We start from the raw sequence: 21,865 nt of genomic DNA on the forward strand, positions 1-21,865 counted from the left end.
TGCACTGACTCTGCTCACCTTGATAAACATCATTAAAATAAAAGCTTTGGGATATAATTCATGATTCCTGGCCTTTGTAGAGGAGCCATTTAACACGGGTACATAAATGATCAGTAATGCAAAAACTGTCATTTTTGGGATATATTACATACAAGTATGCCTTTCTACACTGACATTTTTTACCTACTCAACTTCAGGAAAATATCATTATGGCTTGTCCACAAATTCATAAGAGTACTGCAGTATTCCTATTTTGTACCCTCTTCTCTCACTGCCAATTATATGGTTGCATAAAAACAGTTTTTTTTTTTTTTTAAAAAGCTGTTCCTGGAACCACACAAGTACTTTGCACATGGAAAAAGTCAGAGTAACGGTCAATTAGCTTTTACTTAGGGAGCAGAGCTAGTTCATGTCCACTGTTAAATTAATGACTTTGGGGGAACTAACATTACTTTAAATAGACATTACTCTGAATGCAATTTCCTCCTAGATTCCTCTTTGCAGGACAAATGTTTGGCTTTCTCTTCAGATGCAATCCAAAATGATTTTCACATGCTTATAAACCCACCCCACCAACCACCACCTTGGATTCAGCTTCTTTCCGGGTTTTATCGACCGTAGAGAGTTAGAAAAAAGTACTGCTTGCGGCTATCAGATTTTTCTGACTCATCTATTTTTTGATGTAGACTCAAAACTCCGCTTTCCAACGCTACACATTTCTGACTGCCATTTATTAGTTCTAGGTGAACTATTAGTTCTAGATTAACTATTACATTAAAATGCTAAATAAATGCAATTTCTTAATTTTCTGATCTTTCTTGATATCTACTTTAATCAATCGCACCATACATTCCTCAACCACACTATTACATTTCAGCAGTCAACAATACCTTGCGGAGCCATCCTAAAGTTCTTCGCACGAATCATGCAACTTCAGTAGTGTTTCTAGAAACTGTGGCAACTATTTTCTTTACCAATGGACTTCTGAAATTGTCAGGCAAATACAGATTTTAGTGTTTTACAAGCATATTAACATGGATTTTAATTCTTTCTACACCAAGCATACACTATGTACTACGATAGCAAAATACTGCAGATGCTGGAAATCCAAAATAACAACAGAAAACGCTGGAAAAACTCAGCAGGCCAGGCAACATCCGTGGAGAGAGAAACAGAGTCAACGTTTCGGGTCGAAACCCTTCTACAGAACTGAGAGAAAAGGCAGGAAATGAAACAAAAGGCAGTTTGGGGGCTGGGAAATGGGGGAGGGGATGAAAGAAGAGACATTAAGAGATATTCAAGGGGAGACGAGATAGTAATAGGATAGGTAAAGAAACAGACAATGGCTCTAGATGAAGTGTGAAATGCGCTGGCAGAGTGAGAGACAGCTGCCATGTGAGAGAGAAAAAAGGAAAAGTCACAAACCAAAAGTGTGGATGAAAAATATAAAAATGTAATAGGGGCCGAGGTTATGATCTGAAGTTGTTGAACTCGATATCGAGTCCGGAAGGCTGCAGAGTGCCTAATCGGAAGATGAGGTGCTGTTCCTCGAGTTTACAGTGAGCTTCCGTGGAACAGTGCAAGAGGCCGCAGACAGTGAGGTCTGAGTGGGAATGGAGCGGTGAATTGAAATGACAGGCGGCCGGAAGCTCGGGGTCACCCTTACGGACTGAACGGAGGTGTTCCGCAAAGCGGTCACCCAATCTGCGTTTGGTCTCCCCAATGTAGAGGAGACCACATCATGAGCAGCGAATACAGTATACTAAATTGCAAGAAGTACAAGTAAATCGCTGTTTCACCTGGAAGGGGTGTTTGGGGCCCTGGACAGCGGGAAGGGGGGAGGTATATGGGCATGTGGTGCATCTCCTGCGCTTGCACGGGAAGATGCTGGGCGAAGGGGAAGGGGTGCTGGGGGTGATAGAGTGGACTAGGGTGTCTTGGAGGGAGCGGTCCCTACGGAATGCTGAAAGGGGAGGGGAAGATGCGTTTGGTGGTGGGATCACGTTGGAGGTGGCAGAAATGGCAGAGGATGATCCGTTGAACGTGGAGGCTGGTGGGGTGAAAGGTGAGGACAAGGGGAACCCTATCGTGGCTCCAGGAGGGAGGGGCAGGGGTGAGGGCTGAAGTGCGGGAGATAGAACGGACCCAGTCGAGGGCCGTGTCAACCACGGTAGAGGGGAATCCTCGGTTGAGGAAAAAAGACATGTCGGAAGCACTGGTGTGGAAGATGGCATCGTCGGAGCAGATGCGGCGGAGACGGAGAAACTGGGAGAATGGAATAGAGTCCTTACAGAAGGCGGAGTGGGAGGAAGTGTAGTTCAGGTAGCTCTGGGAGTCAGTGGGCTTGTAGTGAATGTTGGTCAATAACCTATCCCCACAGATGGAGACGGAGAAGTCGAGGAAGGGAAGGGTACAGTCGGAGATGGACCATGTGAAGGTGAGGGAAGATTAAGAGATATTCAAGGAACAAAGGATGGCTCTAGATGAAGTGTGAATGGCCCTGGCAGAATGAAGGACAGCTGCCATGTGGGAGGGAAGAAAAAAGCCCAGACGAAAGTGTGGATTAAAAAAAGGGAAAATATATACTGTATGTGATAGGGGCTGAGGTTATGATCTGAAATTGTTGAACTCTATGTTGAGTCCAGAGGGCTGTAGAGTGCCTAATCGAAAGATGAGGTCTGTCCCTCGAGCTTACGCTGAGCTTCTGTGGAACAATGCAAGAGGCCGAGGACGGTGAGGTCCGAGTGGGAATGGAGCGGTGAATTAAAGTGACAGGCCACCGGGAGCTCAGGGTCCCCCTTACGGACTAATACACTATGTACTCATGGAAATGACACTTAGGAGATCTCCTGAAGCAACTTGAATGCAACCAGTTGAGCCACAAGTCCTTTATTCCCAGAACCACCTTGATTTTCTTTGTGAGAGAGAGAGAGAGAGAGAGAGAGAGAGAGAGTCTGGTCTCAGCATAGTTCTAGTCCACAGATTTGTAAAGAGGAGGAAATCATTCATCAAGCGGAGTGAAAAAACAAATAAATGAATGAATGCAATCACAGGTTTAATCTCAATATCTGAGCTCTCTTGATTTTTCTTCAGTACAGACTACTGGAGTGCAAAAGTTGTTAAACTTGATACTCTTTTACTGTGTGGAGGTATTGAAATTATAACCAAAACTTTTACATGGAGGGTGGAGTCCAATCTAGTCTTAAAAGTTCAGACTTCATATTCTAATTCCAGGACAATGGACTCCAACACCATTGGGGTTCAACAGGATTACCCCATTGCCAATCTCCATGCACACCCACATTGTAAGAGTCACATGTAAACACACCTGCATCAGACAAGAACATTCCCCAAACACAGCATGCTGGGACTGAAACCCACTTATACTGTAGTGCCTTTGCATTCTATCCACGCAAAGTGGCTTTTAATAGATGTAGGAGAATGCTGAGCTGGAATTTGTGGTGGGGAAAAAATTACCCCTATGAAACGGATTACAAATTCAGGATGTAGTGCATGCGCATCTAAACACGGAAATCCTGAAGTTGCGGTCAATCATTCGCTGCTCCGACACTGTTTTCCAACCCCCATAGCCGGCAATCAGTGAAATCCACAAAAACTTTGGCTGTTCCGCGGTAATTTCGCTAATACCCCATTAAATGTCAGGCCTTGTTGGATTAGGTGTAACTGGGGTTTTAACAGCGTATTGACTGCTAAACAAACGTTATTTAATTTTTTTAAACATTTGTTCATGATATTTTAGGTTCTACCTTACCTGCATGCGAGAGCCCAATCTTTGTTTTGCTCTCTAACATTTCTTAAAAAGTTCGGATAAAAGCAGCGTCTCATTTCCTGGTTCCGTCTGTGAGAATTCTGCAATGTGATTGGCTACTTAGACAGCTTGTTGACATCACAGCAGATCGCACTAGGGAATTCCCACAATAGAGCACTGAAATCACTTGAACGTCAAAAAAGACAAACTTCTCGCCACAGAGATCGTGTGGACAGTTTTCTTCAGGGCTAGTGGCGAACGCCTTTGCTTCACCGCTGACCGCAAATTCTGGGCTACTGAGTTTGGATTGCAATGTATATGTGCAATTGATGCTGAATTCATTGCAACATGAAAATACAAATGGCCAAACAAAATATTAATGGCATTACATACATCTGACAAGGAAGGAACAATTATAACTGCATAACTTGCTTACAATGATGACAAAGTTAATTATAACCAGCATCATGGGACTTGCTAATCATCTTAATGGAAGCAGGTACTTGCTTATAACAAATTTGGATTTCAAAGAATTTTACAGAACAGGCCATTCAGCTCATCAACCTGTGTTGGCTCAATGAAAGTTATTCACTTTATCCCACTCTCCTGCCTTCACCTATATCCTTATAATTTTTAAATTTTCAAACATTTATCCACATCCCTTATAAAAGCCATGTGGATTGTCTTACCACCACTGTTTCTGGTGGGCCATTCAATATCTTTAAAAACCTATATAAAAAAAAAAATTCTCAACTCACCAATCAGCCTTTCAGGTGATTATCTTACCTGCATACCCTTTAGGTATCAAGTTACTGACCTATGGAAACATTTTCCCCTCATCAAAATCCTTCAGAATTTTGAACACCTCTTGAAATCTCCTGTTAAACTTATCTGCTCTAATTAAAAAAGCTCCAGTTTATCATAAATAAAGCCTCTCATGCTTGGTATCATCATCTTCATGGAACATTTCTGCACCCTCTTCATGACCCTGACGTCTTTCCTAAAGTAAGATGTCCAAGACTGGACACAACATTCTAACTGCAACCTAACCAAATATGTCTAAATTTGGCATTACCTCAGCATTTGTACTCAATGCCCCATTAATAAAATCTAGGATCCCATAGCTTTATCAATTTATAAAGATCTGTGTATTTGAACCTTTATGTCTCTGCTCCTCAACTCCTTTCAAAGTTTTACCATTTAGCGTATGTACCCTCATTCTTCATCCCATTTCTCCAAATTAAAATTCATGACATCTATCTGCCGATAAGGTACCACATAATAGACTGATGAACAAGGTCAGAGAATGTGGAGTCAGGAGACAAATAGCAGAATGGATTGCTAGCTGGCTTCATGACAGAAAGCAGAGTGTCAGAGTAAAGGGTAGCTAGCTATTCACAGTGGCAGAAGGTGGGTAGTGGTGTTCCACAAGGATCAGTGCTGGGACCACTGCTGTTCACAATTTACATGAACGATTTAGACTTTGGAATCAAAAACACAAATTTCTAAATTTGCAGATGACACCAAATTGGGGGAGATAGTCAATACTGAGGAGGACTGCAACAAATTACAGGAGGACACTAATAAACTTGCAGAATGGGCATATAATTGGCAAATGAAGTTCAACACAGATAAACGTGAGGTATTACATTTTGGTAGGAAGAAGTCACATCACTTGGAGGATGCGAGTTTAGGTGGGGGTAGAGGAACAAAGGGATCTCGGAGTACAAATACACAAATCATTAAAAGTTGCTACACAGGTTAACAAGGCCATAAAAAAAAAACAAGCACTAGGGTTTATTTCTAGAGGGATAGAATTGAAAAGTAGGGAAGTTATGCTAGACCTGTACTGACCACACTGTGTACAGTTCTGGTCACGATATTATAAAAATGATAGAGGCACTGGAGAGGGTGCAGAGAAGATTTACAAGGATGATACCAGAAATGTGAGGGTATGCATATCAGGAAAGGATGAACAATCTGGGTCTCTTTTCTCTTGAAAAAAGGCTGAGGGGTGACCTAATAGAGGTCTATAAAATTATGAAAGGTTTTGATAAGAGTGGATACCGAGAGAATGTTTCCACTTGTGGGGAAGAGCATAACTCAAGGCCATCAATATAAGATAGTCACCAAGAAATCCAATAGGGAATTCAGAAGAAGCTTTTTACCCAGAGAGTGGTGAGAATGTGGAACTCGCTACCACAGGGAGCGGTTGAAGTGAATAGTATAGATGCATTTAAGGGGAGGCTAGACAAGCATTTAAGGGAGAAGGAAATAGAGGGTTATGCTGATAGCTTTAGATGAGGAAAGACCGGAGGAGGCTCGTGTGGAGCATAAACGCCAGCATGGACTGGTTGGGCCGAATGGCCTGTTTCTGTGCCGTATATCCGATGTAATCATATGTAAAGCCTACTAGCTTATGATCCTCTTCACAATTAGCCATGCTCCCTATTTTTGCGTTGCATGCAAATTTTTATATTGTGCCCCATTACCCAATTCCAGTGCTTCGCTTCTGATGGTCGCAGATTGGCAAAGATGATCGAGTTAAATGGCACCTCTGGAGATTATTGAGGCCACGTCCCACGGCACCGACCTATGCAAGCGCAGGTGATGGAATACCTGCCTTTTCACCTCCTCCCTTCCCACCATCCAGGGCCTCAAACACTCCTAGGTGAAACAGCAATTTACTTATACTTGTTTCAATTTAGTATCGTGTATTCGCTGCTCACGATACGGTCTCAACATTGGGAGACCAAACGCAGGTTGCTGAGCACCTCCATTCAATCCGCAAGCGTGCCCAAGCTTGCAGTCACTTATTTTAATTCAACGTCCCACTCCCACCTCTCTGTTCTCGGCCTCCTACACTGTTCCAATGAAGATCAACGGAAACGCGAGGAGCAGCACTGCATCTTTCAATTAGGCACTTTAAAACTCTCCAGATTCAATATCAGTTCAACAATTTCAGCTCATAACCACTGCTCCCATTCTTTCGGGCAGCAAGTAGCACAGTGTCCAGCCTTTGGCCCTCCATTCACCATGACATTTCTGCAGCTACTGATCTGCTCAACCACACACTCAGCACCACCTTGGATGCCTTAGTTCCTATTAAAACAATTACTTTCTCACCCTGGCCGTTCCCCCTGGTACGGCGCTCATTTTCGCACCCTAATGTCCAAAGAACAAAGACTTGAACGGATATGGCGGACTACTGGTTTAGCCATTCACCGCCAGATCTGGCTGGACCACGAAGTATTATCGGGTCCTGCTCTCGTCTGCCAAAATAGCACACCATTCCAAAATCATTCCGAAATGCAAAGATAAACCCCAGCTTCTATTCTCCACTGCTGACCGCCTTCGTAAACCCCTCTCACCGTCTCGTCCACCCTCACCTCCGACAAGTGAGGAACTCATGGACTTTTGTCGCCAAGATTGAGACCATCCGTTCAGCTGTCTCTGCCACTTCCCTTCCTTCCCCTAGCTCGCCAGGCCAAACTTCCTCTAAGGTTCCCCCTGCCCTAGCCTTGAACTCGCATCTTTCTCCAGTTACTCTCCGATCTTCCGTCATGACCTTTCCGCGATCATCTTATCCATGAGACCCACTATATCTGAATACGCGAAGAATTCGCAACAAAATAGATGAATTAATAGCGCAGATAGAAATAAACAGATTTGATCTAATAGCCATAACGGAGACGTGGTTGCAAAGTGGCCAAGGTTGGGAACTAAATATTCCAGGATACATAACTTTTAGAAGAGATAGGCAAAATGGAAAAGGAGGAGGGGTAGCCCTGATAATAAAGGATGGGATAAAGACAGTAGAGAGAAAGGATCTTGGCTCTGAAAATCAAGTAGTAGAATCAGTTTGGGTGGAGCTAAGAAACAGCAAGGGGCAGAAAACATTGGTGGGAGTTGTTTGTAGGCCCTCAAAGAGCAGTTGTAATGTAGGGCAGAGTATAAATCAGGAAATTAGAGGTTCATGTGACAAGGGTAATACAGTAATCATGGTGGAATTTGCATATAGACTGGGCAAACCAAATTTGCAGTAGTGTGGAGGATGAATTCATGGAATGTATGCAAGGTAGTTTTCTAGATCAGTATGTTGAGGAACCAACTAGGGAACAGGCTACACAAAAGCAAAATAGTGCGGATGCTGGAAATCTGAAATATAAACAGAAAATGCTGCATATACTCAGTAGGTCAGGAAGCATCTGTAGAGAGAGAAACAGAGTTCATCGACCTGAAACATTAACTCTGTTTATCTCTCTACAGATGCTGCCTGACCTGCTGAGTAGTTCCAGCATATTCTGTATGTATTAGGCAACAGGCTATTTTAGATCTAGTATTGTGAAATGAGAAAGGGCTAATTAATAACCTTGTAGTAAAGGGGCATAGAACATAGAAACATAGAAGATAGGAGCAGGAGTAGGCCATTCAATCAGATCATGACTGATCATCCAAATTCAGTACCCTGTCCCTGCCTTCTCCCCATATCCCTTTAGCCTTAAGAAATATATCCAACTCCTTTTTGAATATATTTAATGAACTGGCCTCCACTGCCCTCTGTGGCAGAGAATTCCACAGGTTCACCACTATCTGGGTGAAGAAATTCCTCCTCATCTCAGTCCTAAATGGCTTACCCTTATCCTTAGACTATGACGCCTGGTTCTGGACTCCCCTGCCATCGGAAACATCCTTCCTGCATCTAGTCTGTACAGGCCTGACAGAATTTTATAGGTTTTGATGAGATACCCTCTCAATCTTCTAAACTCCAGTGAGTATAAGCCCAATCGACACAATCTCTCCTCATACGTCATTCCTGCCATCCCAGGTATCAGCCTGGTGAATCTTCGCTGCACTCCCTCCATGGCAAGAATGTCCTTCCTTAGGTAAGGTGACCAAAACTGCACACAATACTCAAGGTGCGGTCTCACCAAGGCCCTGTACAACTGCAGCAAAACATCCTTGTTCTTGTACTCGAACACTCTTGCTACGAAGGCCAACATACCATTTGCCTTCTTAACCGCCTGCTGCACCTGCATGCTTACCTTCAGCGACTGGTGCACAAGAACACCCAGGTCTCTTTGCACTTCCCCTTCTCCCAATCTATTGCCATTCAAATAATAATCTACCTTCCTGTTTTTGCCACCAAAGTGGATAACCTCACATTTATCCACATTATAGTGCATTTGCCATGTTTCTGCCCAAATCGTACTGGAGTTTCACAACATCCTCCTCACAGCATACCCTCCCACCCAGTTTTGTGTCGTCTGCAAATTTGGAGATATTACATCCAATTCCCTCGTCCACAACTTTAATATATATTGTGAACAGCTGGGGTCCTAGGACCGATCCTTGCGGTACCCCACTAGTCACTGCCTGCCACTCGGAAAACGACCCGTTGATTCCAAGTCTTTGCTTTCTATCCGCCAACCAGTTCTCTATCCATGTCAATACCTTGCCCCCAATCCCATGTGCCTTAATTTTGCACGCTAATCTCTTAGCGGGACCTTATCAAAATCCTTCTGAAAGTCGAAATACACCACATCCACTGGTTCTCCCTTATCTATTTTACCAGTTACATCCTCAAAAAATTCCAGTAGATTAGTCAAGCACCATTTACCTTTTGTAAATCCATGTTGACTTTGTCCGATCCGGTCACTGCTTTCCAAGTGCTCTGCTATTACATCTTTTATAATGGACTCGAGCATTTTCCCCACTACCGATGTCAGGCTTACCGGTCTATAATTCCCCGCTTTTTCTCTACCATCTTTTTTGAATAGTGGGGTAACATTAACTACCCTCCAATCCATGGGTACAGTTCCAGGGTCTATCGAGTTCTGGAAGATGACCAGCAATGCATCTACTATTTCTAGGACCACTTCCTTAAGTACCCTAGGATGTAGATTATCAGGCCCTGGGGATTTATCGGCCTTCAGTACCATCAATTTTCCTAACACCATTTCCCTACAAATACTGATTTCTTTCAGTTCTACCCTTTCATCAGACCCTATGATCCCCAGCATCTCTGGGGGGTTATTTGTGTCCTCCTTTGTGAAGACAGAACCAAAATATGTATTTAGTTGGTCTGCCATTCCTTTGTTCCCCATTATAAATTCCCCTGATTCTGACTGCAAGGGACCTACGCTTGACTTCACCAATCTTTTTCTCTTCACATATCTATAAAAGCTTTGAATCAGTTTTTATGTTACCTGCAAGCTTACTCTCATATTCTATTTTCCCCTTCTTAATTAATCCCTTTGTCCTCCTTTGTTGAATCCTAAACTGCTCCCAATCTTCAGGATTATTGCTTTTTCTGGCCAATTTATATGTCCTCTCCTTGGATCTTATGCTATCCCTAATTTCCCTTGTTAGCCACGGTTGAGTCACCTTTTTTGTTTTATTTTTATGCCAAACTGGGATGAACAAATTCTGTAGTTCATCCATTCAGTCTTTGAATGTTTGCCATTGCCTATCCACCGTCAACCCTTTGAGTGACATTCCCCAATCAATCCTACCCAACTCGCGCCTCAGACCATCATAGTTTCCTTTATTTAAATTTAGGACCCTAGTCTCTGAGTCAACTACTTCATTCTCCATCTTAAATGAAGAATTCGATCATATTATGATCGCTCCGACCCAAGGGGCCTCATACAACAAGATTGCTAATTAATCCTCACTCGTTACATAATACCCAGTCTAAGATGGCCTGATCGCTGGTTGGTTCCTCGACATATTGGTCCAGGAATCCATCCCATAAACACTCCAGGAATTCCTCCTCCACAGTATTGTTACTAATTTGGTTAGCCCAATCTATATGTAGATTAAAGTCACCCATGATGACTGCTGTGCCCTTATTGCACGCTTCTTTAATTTCCCTTTTAATGCCATCCCCAACCTCCGCCTTACTGTTTGGAGGTCTAGATACCACTCCCACTAATGTTTTCTGCCCCTTAGTATTTCTCAATTCTACCCATACAGATTCCACATCATCAGGGCTAATATCCTTCCTTACAATTGTGTTAATCCCTTCTTTAACCAGTAATGCTACCCCGCCTCCCTTTCCTTTTTGCCTATCTTTCCTGAATATCGAATACCCCTGGATGTTGAGTTCCCAGCCTTGGCCATCCTTGAGCCACGTTTCCGTAATCCCAACCAAACCATATTCGTTTACCTCTATTTGCGCAGCCAATTCATCCACCTTATTACAAATGCTCCTCGCATTAAGACACAAAGCCTTCAGGCTTGTTTTTTTAACGCTCTTAGACCTATTAGAATTATTATTTACTGTGGCCACGTTTGATTTAAACCGTTGATTTCTCTGACTTCCACTTTTGTTTTTCTCCTTCCTATCTTTTGCTTTTATCCTTGTTTCCCTTTCCTCAGTCTCCCTGCTCAGGTTCCCAACCCCCTGCCATTTTAGTTTAAACCCTCCCCCAGAGCACTAGCAAACACTCCCCCTAGGCCTTTAGGGAAGAGTGACCATATGATGATAGAATTTTATATTGAGTTTGAAAGTGATTTAGTTAAATCCAAAACTAGGGTCTTAAATCTAAACAAAGCAAACTACGTAGGTATGCAGTGAGTTGCCTAAGGTAGATTGGGAAACTGAATTAAAAAGGTATGACGGGAGAGAAGCAATGGCAAACATTTAAAGAATGAATACATAATTTACAACAAATATACATTCCTTTAAGGCACAAAAACCCCCACAGGAAAAGTGGTCCAACCGTGGCTAACAAGAGCAATTAAAGATAGATCAGGAAGAGGCTTATAATGTTGCCAAAAATAGTAAGCCTGAGGATTGGGAGGATTTTAGAATTCAGCAAAGGACCAATAAATTGATAAAGAAAGGGAAAATAGAATGAGAGTAAACTAGCGAGATACATAAAAACAGACTGTAAAAGTTTCTATAGGTGTGTAAAAAGGAAAAGATTAGGAAAAGTAATGTGGGTCCCTTACAGGCTGAGACAAGAGAAATTATAATGGAGAATAAGGAAATGGCAGAGAAATTAAACAAATACTTTGCGCCTGTATTCACGGAAGACGCAAAAAACTTCCCAGAAATAGTGGAGAACCAAGGGTCTAGCGAGAATGAGAAACTGAAAGATATTAGTAAAAAAAAATTGGAGAAATTAATGGGACTGAAAGCCGATAAATTCCCATGACCTGATGGCCTACATCCTACGGTTTTGAAAGAGGTGGCTATAGGGATAGTGGATGCATTGGGTGTCATTTTCCAAAATTCCATAGATTCTAGAACAGTTCCCACGGAATGGAAGGTAGCAAATGTAACCCCACTATTTAAGAAACAAGAGAGAGAAAACGGGGAACTACAGGCCAGTTAGCCTGACATCAGTAGTAAGGAAAATGCTAGAACCTATTATTAAGGACGTGGTAACAGGGCACTTAGAAAATAATAATAGGATTGGGCAGAGTCAACATGGATTTATGAAAGGGAAATCGTATTTCATGAATCTGTTAAGAGTTTTTTGAGGTTGTAACTAGCAGAATAGATAAGGGGGAACCAGTGGATGTGCTGTATTTGGATTTTCAGAAGGCATTCGATAAGGTGCCACACAAGAGGTTATTAAACAAAATTAAGGCTCATGGGATTGTGGGTAATATACTAGCATGGATTGAGGATTGCTTAAAAGATCAGAAAATAGAGAGTGGGAATAAACGGGTCATTTTCGGGTTGGCAGGTGGTAACTAGTGGGATACTGCAAGGATCAGTGCTTGGGCCTCAGCTATTCACAATCTACATCAATGATTTGGATGAGGGGACCAAATGTAATATATCCAAGTTTGCTGATGATACAAAGCTGGGTGGGAATGTAAGTTGTGAGGAGGATGCAAAGAAGCTTCAAGATGGCAAAAACACTGAATGAATATTTTATATCAGTCTTTACAGTAGAAGACACTAAGAATATCCCAACACTGGACAAACAGGGGGCTAAAGGGGGGGGGGGGGGGGGAAGGAGCTAAACACGATCAAAATCACTAAGGAAGTGGTACTCGGTAAAATAATGGGACTCAAGGCGGATAAATCACCTGGACCTGATGGCTTACATCCTAGGGTCTTGAGGGAAGTGGCGGTAGGGATTGTGGATGCATTGGTAATAATTTTCCAAAACTCCCTGGACTTGGCAAAGGTCCCCGCAGACTGGAAAACTGCTAATGTAACACCCTTATTTAAAAAAGGGCAGTAGACAGAAGGCTGGAAACTATAGACCGGTTAGCCTAACATCTGTGGTAGGTAAAATTTTGGAGTCCATTATTAAGGAGACAGTAACAGGACATTTGGATAATCATAATTTAATAGGACAAAATCAGCATGGTTTTATGAAGGGGAAGTCATGTTTGACAAATTTGCTGGAGTTCTTTGAGGAAGTAACATATAGGGTGGATAAAGGGGAACCAGTGGACATAGTGTATTTAGACTTCCAAAAGGCATTTGACAAGGTGCCACACAAAAGATTATTGCTTAAGATAAAAAATCACGGGATTGGGGGTAATATTCTGGCATGGATAGAGGATTGGCTATCTAACAGAAGGCAGAGAGTTGGGGTAAATGGTTCATTCTCAGACTGGCAATCAGTAACTAGTGGTGTTCCGCAGGGGTCAGTGCTGGTCCCCAACTCTTTACAATCTATATTAAACGATTTGGAGGAGGGGACCGAGTGTAACATATCAAAGTTTGCAGATGATACTAAGATGGGAGGGAAAGTAGTGAGTGAGGAGGACATAAAAAACCTGCAAGGGGACATAGACAGGCTAAGTAAATGGGCAGAGATTTGGCAGATGGAATACAATACTGGAAAGTGTGAGGTTATGCACTTTGGCAGGAAAAATTGTAGAGCAAGTTATTATCTTAATGGCAAGAAACTGGAAAGTTCTGAAGTACAAAGGGATCTGGGGGTCCTGGTGCACGAAACTCAAAAGGTTAGTATGCAGGTGCAGCAAGTGATTAAGAAGGCCAATGGAATGTTGGCTTTCATTGCTAGGGGGATAGAATATAAAAATAGGGAGGTATTGCTTCAGTTGTACAAGGTATTGGTGAGACCGCACCTGGAATACTGCATACAGTTTTGGTGTCCATACTTAAGAAAAGACATACTTGCTCTCGAGTCAGTACAAAGAAGGTTCACTCGGTTAATCCCGGGGATGAGGGATGGACGTATGAGGAGAGGTTGAGTAGATTGGGACTCTACTCCTTGGAGTTCAGAAGAATGAGAGGCGATCTTATTGAAACATATAAGATTGTGAAGGGGTTGGATCGGGTGGATGCGGGGAGGATGTTCCCGATGATGGGTGAAACTAGAACTAGGGGGCATAGTCTTAGAATAAGGGGCTGCTCTTTCAAAACTGAGATGAGGAGGAACTACTTCACTCAGAGGGTGGTAGGTCCATGGAATATGCTGCCCCAAAAAGCTGTAGAAGCTACATCATTACATAAATTTAAAACAGAAATAGACAGTTTCCTAGAAGTAAAGGGAATTAAGGGTTACGGGGAGCGGGCAGGAGTTTGGACATGAGTCTAGGTTCGGATCAGGCTACACGGCCCCGTGTCTAATTCTGTTAGATTCAGGAGATGGTTCTGTGATAGTGGATTGGCGGTTAGGATCAGATCAGCCATGATCTTATTGAACGGCGGAGCAGGCTCGAGGGGCCGATTGGCCTACTCCTGCTCCTATTTCTTATGTTCTTATAGACAGGCTAAGTGAGTGGGTAAGAACATGGCAAATGGAGCATAATGTGGAGAAATGTAAAGTTATCCATTTTGGTAGGAAAAATAGAAAAGCAGAGTATTTTTAAATGGCGAGAGATTGGGAAATGTTGATGTTCAGAGAGACCTGGGTATCCTTGTACACAAATCACTGAAAGTTAACATGCAGGTACAAGCAGCAATTAGGAAAGCAAATGATATGTTGGCCTTTATTACAAGAGGATTTGAGTACAAGAGTAAAGACGTCTTACTGCAATTACAGGAAACTTTGTGCTATCCGGCACCGACGGGACCGAGCTGTTGCCGTTCCCTCAAAACTGCCGGACAAACCAGCGCTAATGTTGAAGCATACGGAGCTTTTCCTCCGTATCTGGCAACACTGTTGCTTAGCAACAGCTTCTAAACAGTCGGCTGTACCTTGGAAGCGTCTGTCGCTTAGCAACAGCTTCAGAGAGACTTTGCAGAGCCTGACTATTGAAAAAAAAAAGCCACAAGAAGAAAATAAACCTAACAAAACAGCTCCTGATTTTTGCCGGTGGCTTGAGCTTGCCGGACATTTAGCCTCCGGATAACACAAAGTTTCCTGTATATAGGGCCCTGGTGAGACCACACCTGGAGTATTGTGTTTTGGTCTCCTTACCCAAGGAAGAATATACGTGCCATAGAGAGTGCAACGAAGGTTCACCAGACTGGTTCTTGGGATGGGGGGGATTGTCCTATGAGGAGAGATTGAGTAGACTAGGCCTATATTCTCTAGAGTTTAGAAAAATGAGGGGTGATCTCATTGAAATATACAAAATTCTTACAGGGCTTGACAGGGTAGATGCAGGGAGGATGTTTTCCCTGGCTGGGGAGTCTCGAACCAGGGGTCACAGTCTCACAATAAGGGGTTGGCCATTTAGGACTGATGAGAAATTTCTTCACTTAGAGGGTGGCGAATCTTTGGAATTCTCTACCCGAGGGGGCTGGGGAGGCTCAGTCGTCGAGTATATTCAAGACAGAGATTGATAGATTTTTGAATATTAAGGGAATCAAGGGATATGGGGATAGTGCAGGAAAGTGGGGGTAAGGTAGATCAGCCATGATCTTATTGAATGGCAGAGCAGGCTCGAAGGGCCAAATGGCCTACTCCTGCTCCTATTTCTTATGTTCCTGCTCCCTCGACCCTATTCCCACCAAACTGCTGACCACCCGTCTTCCTTTTCTGGCTCCCATGTTAGCTGACATTGTTAATGGTTCTCTCTCCTAAGGTACTGTCCTCCTCCTCGCCCTCAAATCTGCAGTCATCACCCCTCTCCTCAAAAAACCAACCCTTGACCCCTCTGTCCTTGCAAACTACCGTCCCATCTCCAACCTCCCTTTCTTCTCCAAAGTCCTTGAATGTGTTGTCGCCTCCCAAATCCATGCCCATCTTTCCCGCAACTCCATGTTTGAATCCCTCCAATCAGGTTTCCGCCCCTGCCACGGTACCGAAACGGCTCTCAAAGTCACAAACAACATCCTTTGTGACTGTGACAAAGGTAAACTATCCCTCCTCCTCCTTGACTTGTCTGCCGCCTTTGGCACGGTTGACCACTCCAGCCTTCTCCAACGCCTCTCCACTGTCATCCAGCTGGCTAGGACTGCACTCGCCTGGTTCCATTCTTATCTATCTAATCGTAACCAGAGAATCACCTGCAACGGCTTCTCTTCCCGCTCCTGCATAGTTACCTCTGATGTCCCCCAAGGATCTATCCTTGGCCCCCTCCCAAAATCATCTACATGTTGCCCCTTGGCGACATCATCCGAAAACACAGCATCAGTTTCCACATGTACGCCGCTGACACACAGTTCTATCTCCCTATCTATTCTCTCAACCCCGCCACGGTCTCGCAATTGTCAGACATCCAGTTCTGGATGAGCAGAAATTTTCACCAATTAAATATTGGGAAGACTGAAGCCATTGTTTTCGGTCCCCGCCACTGACTCCATCCCTCTTCCCAACATCTGTCTGAGGCACATTGTTCGCAACCTTGGTATCATATATGACCCTGAAATGAGATTCCGACCACATATCCGCAGCATAACTAAGACCGCCTATTTCCACCTCCATAACACCGCCCATCTCCGCCCTTGCCTCAGCTGATCCGTTGCTGAAACCCTCATCCATGCCGTTGTTACCTCTAGACTTGACTATTCCAATGCAATCCTGGTTGGCCTCCCACGTTCTACCCTACGTAAACTTGAGGTCATCCAAAACTCAGCTGCCCGTGTCCTAACTCACACCAAGTCCCGTTCGCCCATCACCCCTGTGCTCGTTGACCTACATTGGCTCCTGGTTAAGCAACAGCTCAATTTCAAAATTCCCATCCTTGTTTTCAAATCCCTCCATGGCCTCGCCCCTCCCTACCTCTAATCTCCTTCAGTCCCACAACCACCCCCCCGCCAGATATCTGCGGTCCTCTAATTCCGCCCTCTTGAGCATCCCCGATTATAAATCGCTCAACCATTGGTGGCCGTGCCTTCTGTTGCCTCGGCCCTAAGCTCTGGAATTCCCTGCCTAAACCTCTCCGCCTCTCTTTCCTCCTTTAAGACGCTCCTTAAAGCTTACCTCTTTGACCAAGCTTTTGGTGCCCTAATTTCTCCTTATGTGGCTCGGTGTCAATTTTTATGTCTTATAATACTCCCATGAAGCGCCTCGGGACGTTTTACTACGTTAAAGGTGCTATATAAATAAAAGTTGTTGTTATGTTGCTGCACTAGTAATCCAGAGACCTGGACTATTGATCCAGAGACAAGAGTTCAAATTCCACCACGGCAGCTGGGGAATTTAAATTCAGTTAATTACATAAACCAAGAATAAAACTATCGGATTGTAGTAAAAACCCATCTGGTTCACTAATGTCCTTTAGAGAAGTGAATCTGCTCTCCGTAGCTGGTCTGGCCGATATGTGACTCCAGACCCACAGCAATGTGATTGACTCTTAACTGCCCACTGAAATGGCCCAGCAAGCCACTCGACCTAGGCACCGGCTTCGGACTCGGCAATGGCACACCCAGCCCAGTCGACCTGGCAAAGTCCTCCTCACTAACATCTGGGAACTTGTGCCAAAATTGGGAGAGCTGTCCACAGACTAGTCAAGCAACAGCCTGACATAGTCACACTCATAGAATCATACCTTTCAGCTAATGCCCCAGACTCCTCCATCACCATCCCTGGGTATGTCCTGTCCCACCAGCAGGACAGACACACTAGAGGTGGCAGTACAGTGGTATAGAGTCAGGAGGGAGTGGCCCTGGGAATCCTCAACATCGACTCCAGAGCCCATGAAGTCTCATGGCTTCAGGTCAAGCATAGACAAGGAAACCTCCTGCTGATTATCACCTACCACCCTCCCTCAGCTGATGAATCAGTACTCCTCTATGTTGAACCCCACTTGGAAGAAGCACTGAGGGTAGCAAGGGCACAGAATGTACTCTGGGTGGGGGACTTCAATGTCCATCACCAAGAGTGGCTCGGTAGCACTACTGACCTAGCTGGCCGAATCCTGAAGGACATAGCTAACAGACTGGGCCTGCGGCAGGTGGTGAGAGAACGAACACGAGGGAAAAACCTATTTGACCTCGTCCTCACCAATCTACCAGTCGCAGATGCACCTGTCCATGACAGCAGTGACCACTGCACAGTCCTTGTTGAGACGAAGTTCCGTCTTCATACTGAGGACACCCTCCATGCTAAATGGGATAGGTTCATAACAGATCTAGCAGCTCAAAACTAGGTGTCCATGAGGCGCTGTGGACCATCAGCAGCAGCAGAATTGTATTCCAACACAATCTGTAACCTCATGGCCCAGCAGATCCCTCACTCTACATTGCCATCAAGCCAAGGGACCAACCCTGGTTCAATGAGGAGTGCAGAAGAGCATGCTAGGAGCAGCACCAGGCGTACCAAAAATGAGATGTCAACCTGGGGAAGCTGCAACACAGGACTACATGCATGCTAAACAGTACACTATAGACAAAGCGAAGTGATCCCACAATCAAATGGATCAGATCAAAGCTCTGCAGTCCTACCACATTCAGTCGTGAATGGTGGCGGACAATTAAACAATTAACAGGAGGAGGCTCCATGAAAATCCCCAGCCTCAATGATGGTGGAGCCCAGCACTTAAGTGCAAAAGACAAAGTTGAAGCGTTTGCAACCATCTTCAGCCAGAAGTGCTGAGTGGATGATCCATATCGGCCTCCTCCTGAGGTCACCACCACCACAGAAGCCAATCTTCAGCCAATTCGATTCACTCCACGTGATATCAAGAAACGGCTGAGCGCACTGGATACAGCAAAGGCTGTGGGCCCTGACAACATCCCGGCTGCCGTGAAGACGACTTGTGCTCCAGAACTAGCCGCGCCTCTAGCCTAGCTGTTCCAGTTCTGCTATAACACTGGTATCTATCTGACAATGTGGAAAACCGCCCAGGTATGTCCTGTCCACAAAAAAACAGGACAAATCCAATCCGGTCAATTACCGCCCCATCAGTCTACTCTCATCATCAGCAAAGTGATGGAAGGTGTCGTCAACAGTGCTGCACTATCAAGCAGCACTTACTCACCAATGCCCAGTTTGGGTTCCGCCAGGACCACTCGGCACCAGACCTCATTATAGCCTTGGTCCAAACATGGACAAAAGAGCTGAATTCCAGAGGGAAGGCGAGAGTGACTGCCCTTGACATCAAGGCAGCATTTGACAGAGTGTGGCATCAAGGAGCCCTCGTAAAACTGGTCAATGGAAATCCCGGGGGGGGGGGGGGGGGGGGGGTGCAGAAACTCTCCACTGGCTGGAGTCATACCTAGCACAAAGGAAGATGGTTGTGGTGGTTGGATGTCAATCATTGCAGCCCCAGGACATCGCTGTAGGAGTTCCTCAGGGCAGTGTCCTAGGCCCAACCATCTTCAGCTGCTTCATCAATGACCTTCCCTCCGTCAGAAGGTCAGAAGTGGGGATGTTCACTGATGACTGCACGGTGCTCAGTTCCATTCACAACTCCTCAGATAATAAAGCAGTCCATGCCCGCATGCAGCAAGACCTAGACGACATTCAGGCTTGGGCTGATAAGTAGCAAGTAATATTCACGCCACACAAGTCCCAAGCAATGACCATCTCCAACAAGAGAGAGTCTAACCACTACCCCATGACATTCAATGGCATTACCATCGCCAAATCCATCACCAACACCTGGGGGTCACCACTGGCCAAAAACTTAATTGGACCAGCCACAAAAATACTGTGGCAACAAGAGCAGGTCAGAGGCTGGGTATTCTGCGGCGAGTGTCTCACCTCAACACCCCAAAGCCTTTCCACCATCTACAAGGCACAAGGAGTGTGATGGAATACTCTCCACCTGCCTGGAATGGTGCAGCTCAAACAACACTCAAGAAGCTTGACACCATCTAAGACAAAGCAGCCCGCTTGATTGGCACCCCATCCAGCACCTTAAACATTCACTCCCTCCACCACTGGCGCACCGTGGCTGGAGTGTGTACAAGATGCACTGCAGCAACTTGCCAAGACTTCTTCGGCAGCACCTCCCAAACCCGTGACCTCTTCCACCTAGAAGGACATGGGCAGCAGGCGCATGGGAACACCATCACCTCCAAGTTACACGCCATCCTGACTTGGAAATATATCACCATTCCTTCATCGTCACTGGGTCAAAATCCTGGAACTCCCTCCCTAACAGCACTATGGGTGTACCTTCACCACACGGACTGCAGTGGTTCAAGAAGGTGGCTCACCACCGCCACCTTCTCAAGGGCAATTAGGGATGGGCAATAAATGCTGGCCTTGCCAGCAACACCCACATCCAGGAACGAACAAAAAAAGGTGCTGGTAGTGGCTCTGTTGTCAGTTACAGCTCTAGACCCATTATTTGTTTCTTTACTTATCTCATTACCACTCCCTTTTGCCTTGCACCATCATTCCTTTTGTCATTTCATCACTTCTGCCTTGCGCCCTATCACAAACCTTCCCATTTGTTCTTACCGCCTCCCCTGCCTCGGTACCTGCTTCAAAACTGTTACATCTCTAATTTCTTCCAGTTCTGACGAGTGGTCATCGACCTGAAACGTTAACTCTTTCTCTCTCCACAGATGCTGCTAAGTATTTCCAGCATTTTCTGCTTTTATTTCAGATTTTCAGCATCTGCAGTATTTTGATTTTGTCTGAGGTTACAATGATTAAGTTGGCCAGCATTACAGGTAATGGACAAGCATTAGCCTGTTAACATTTGTGATGTGTCATCAGTTGATGCAGCATAGACTGCACTGAATGGGTCACGTTAGAAACTGATGGCCATGGTAGTTAGACCGCATGTCCAAATTTCAGCCATACAGGAGTGTCAGCAATATGACGCCATAAAAGATTTAAAACTTTATCTGCAAGCTAATTGTTCTACTGTAGCAAAGGTACTGCTGATGACTGGGGACATGACAGATACAATGAGACCGGTTCTTCAGTTCATTTCTACAGTGATGCCATTAACAGTGGACGTTGCTACCAAAGTAGATAAAACTATTCTACACAGTTGGCATTATTTCAGACAAGCACCCAATGAACACATTTAAAATATGCTTTCATCCTTGAGGCCAACTGATCATCATTCCAAACTTAATTTCTTTGGCTAGGTGACCAAGGGTCCACTAGATACTTTGTTCTCATCAAAAACAACCATGTAATTAATAGCACAAAATTCATAGCGGCATCAATGTGAATTCCAGCCAGTCACTACGATCATATACACAACGTCAATGAACACTTAAGAATACAGTTAGTGGTGTCACTGTACAACTGAAACATCCCTTGCTGGCAAACCCAAGTCAGCCAGCAGCAGCAAGGCCTCACAGTTGACAGAATTGAAGGCCTTTCCAAGATCAACAAAAAAAAATGTAAAATGGTCCGTTGAACTCCCTGATTTTTGGCAGTAGTCGGATTACAAAAAAACAGGTTAATGGTAGAAGCGACTGCATGAAGCCAAACTGCTAACGTTAAATGTAAACAGAGGCACTGTATGTTTCTGCTGATCAGGATATGAAGACTTTGGTGGGGACTGACAGTAGTGAGATTCTCATGATGCATGGAACGGAGATACATGGAACGGAACAAATCAAAGCAACAGCCTTTCTACTTCCAAAGGGGATATTGTTGATCATTGGCAGTAAAGTGGAACTTGCTCCACCTGCCACACTGCATTAAAAGAAGAAAACAACTGGAGAGTTATTAGGAGTCAGTCCGCACTTATAATGAAAACACTGGCATTACTCAAAAGCTTAAATGACTGCTGCGGCACGGAACACTGGAAAAAAAAAAAGAATTGACGCCTACGACGAACAAAACC

General features: G+C 44.5%; 1 protein-coding gene across 3 annotated transcripts in view; it reads right to left on the minus strand.

Moving 5' to 3' along the window:
- Positions 1-21,865, minus strand: part of gsk3ba (glycogen synthase kinase 3 beta, genome duplicate a) — a 164,072-nt gene that overhangs the window by 126,265 nt on the left and 15,942 nt on the right. Inside the window, exon 1 of one of the 3 annotated variants that reach the window (XM_086006855.1) lies at positions 891-963. The exons of the other annotated variants lie outside the window; for them this stretch is intronic. Coding sequence (XP_085862981.1) covers positions 891-927 — 37 coding nt within the window. The 5' untranslated portion in view covers positions 928-963. Of the gene's footprint in view, positions 1-890; positions 964-21,865 lie in introns of those variants that run through there. 3 annotated transcript variants of the gene reach the window in all.

Source organism: Somniosus microcephalus, chromosome 14 (assembly GCF_052327205.1).
Source record: "Somniosus microcephalus isolate GS21.2 chromosome 14, FLI_Smic_1.0, whole genome shotgun sequence".
Lineage (NCBI taxonomy): Eukaryota > Metazoa > Chordata > Chondrichthyes > Squaliformes > Somniosidae > Somniosus > Somniosus microcephalus.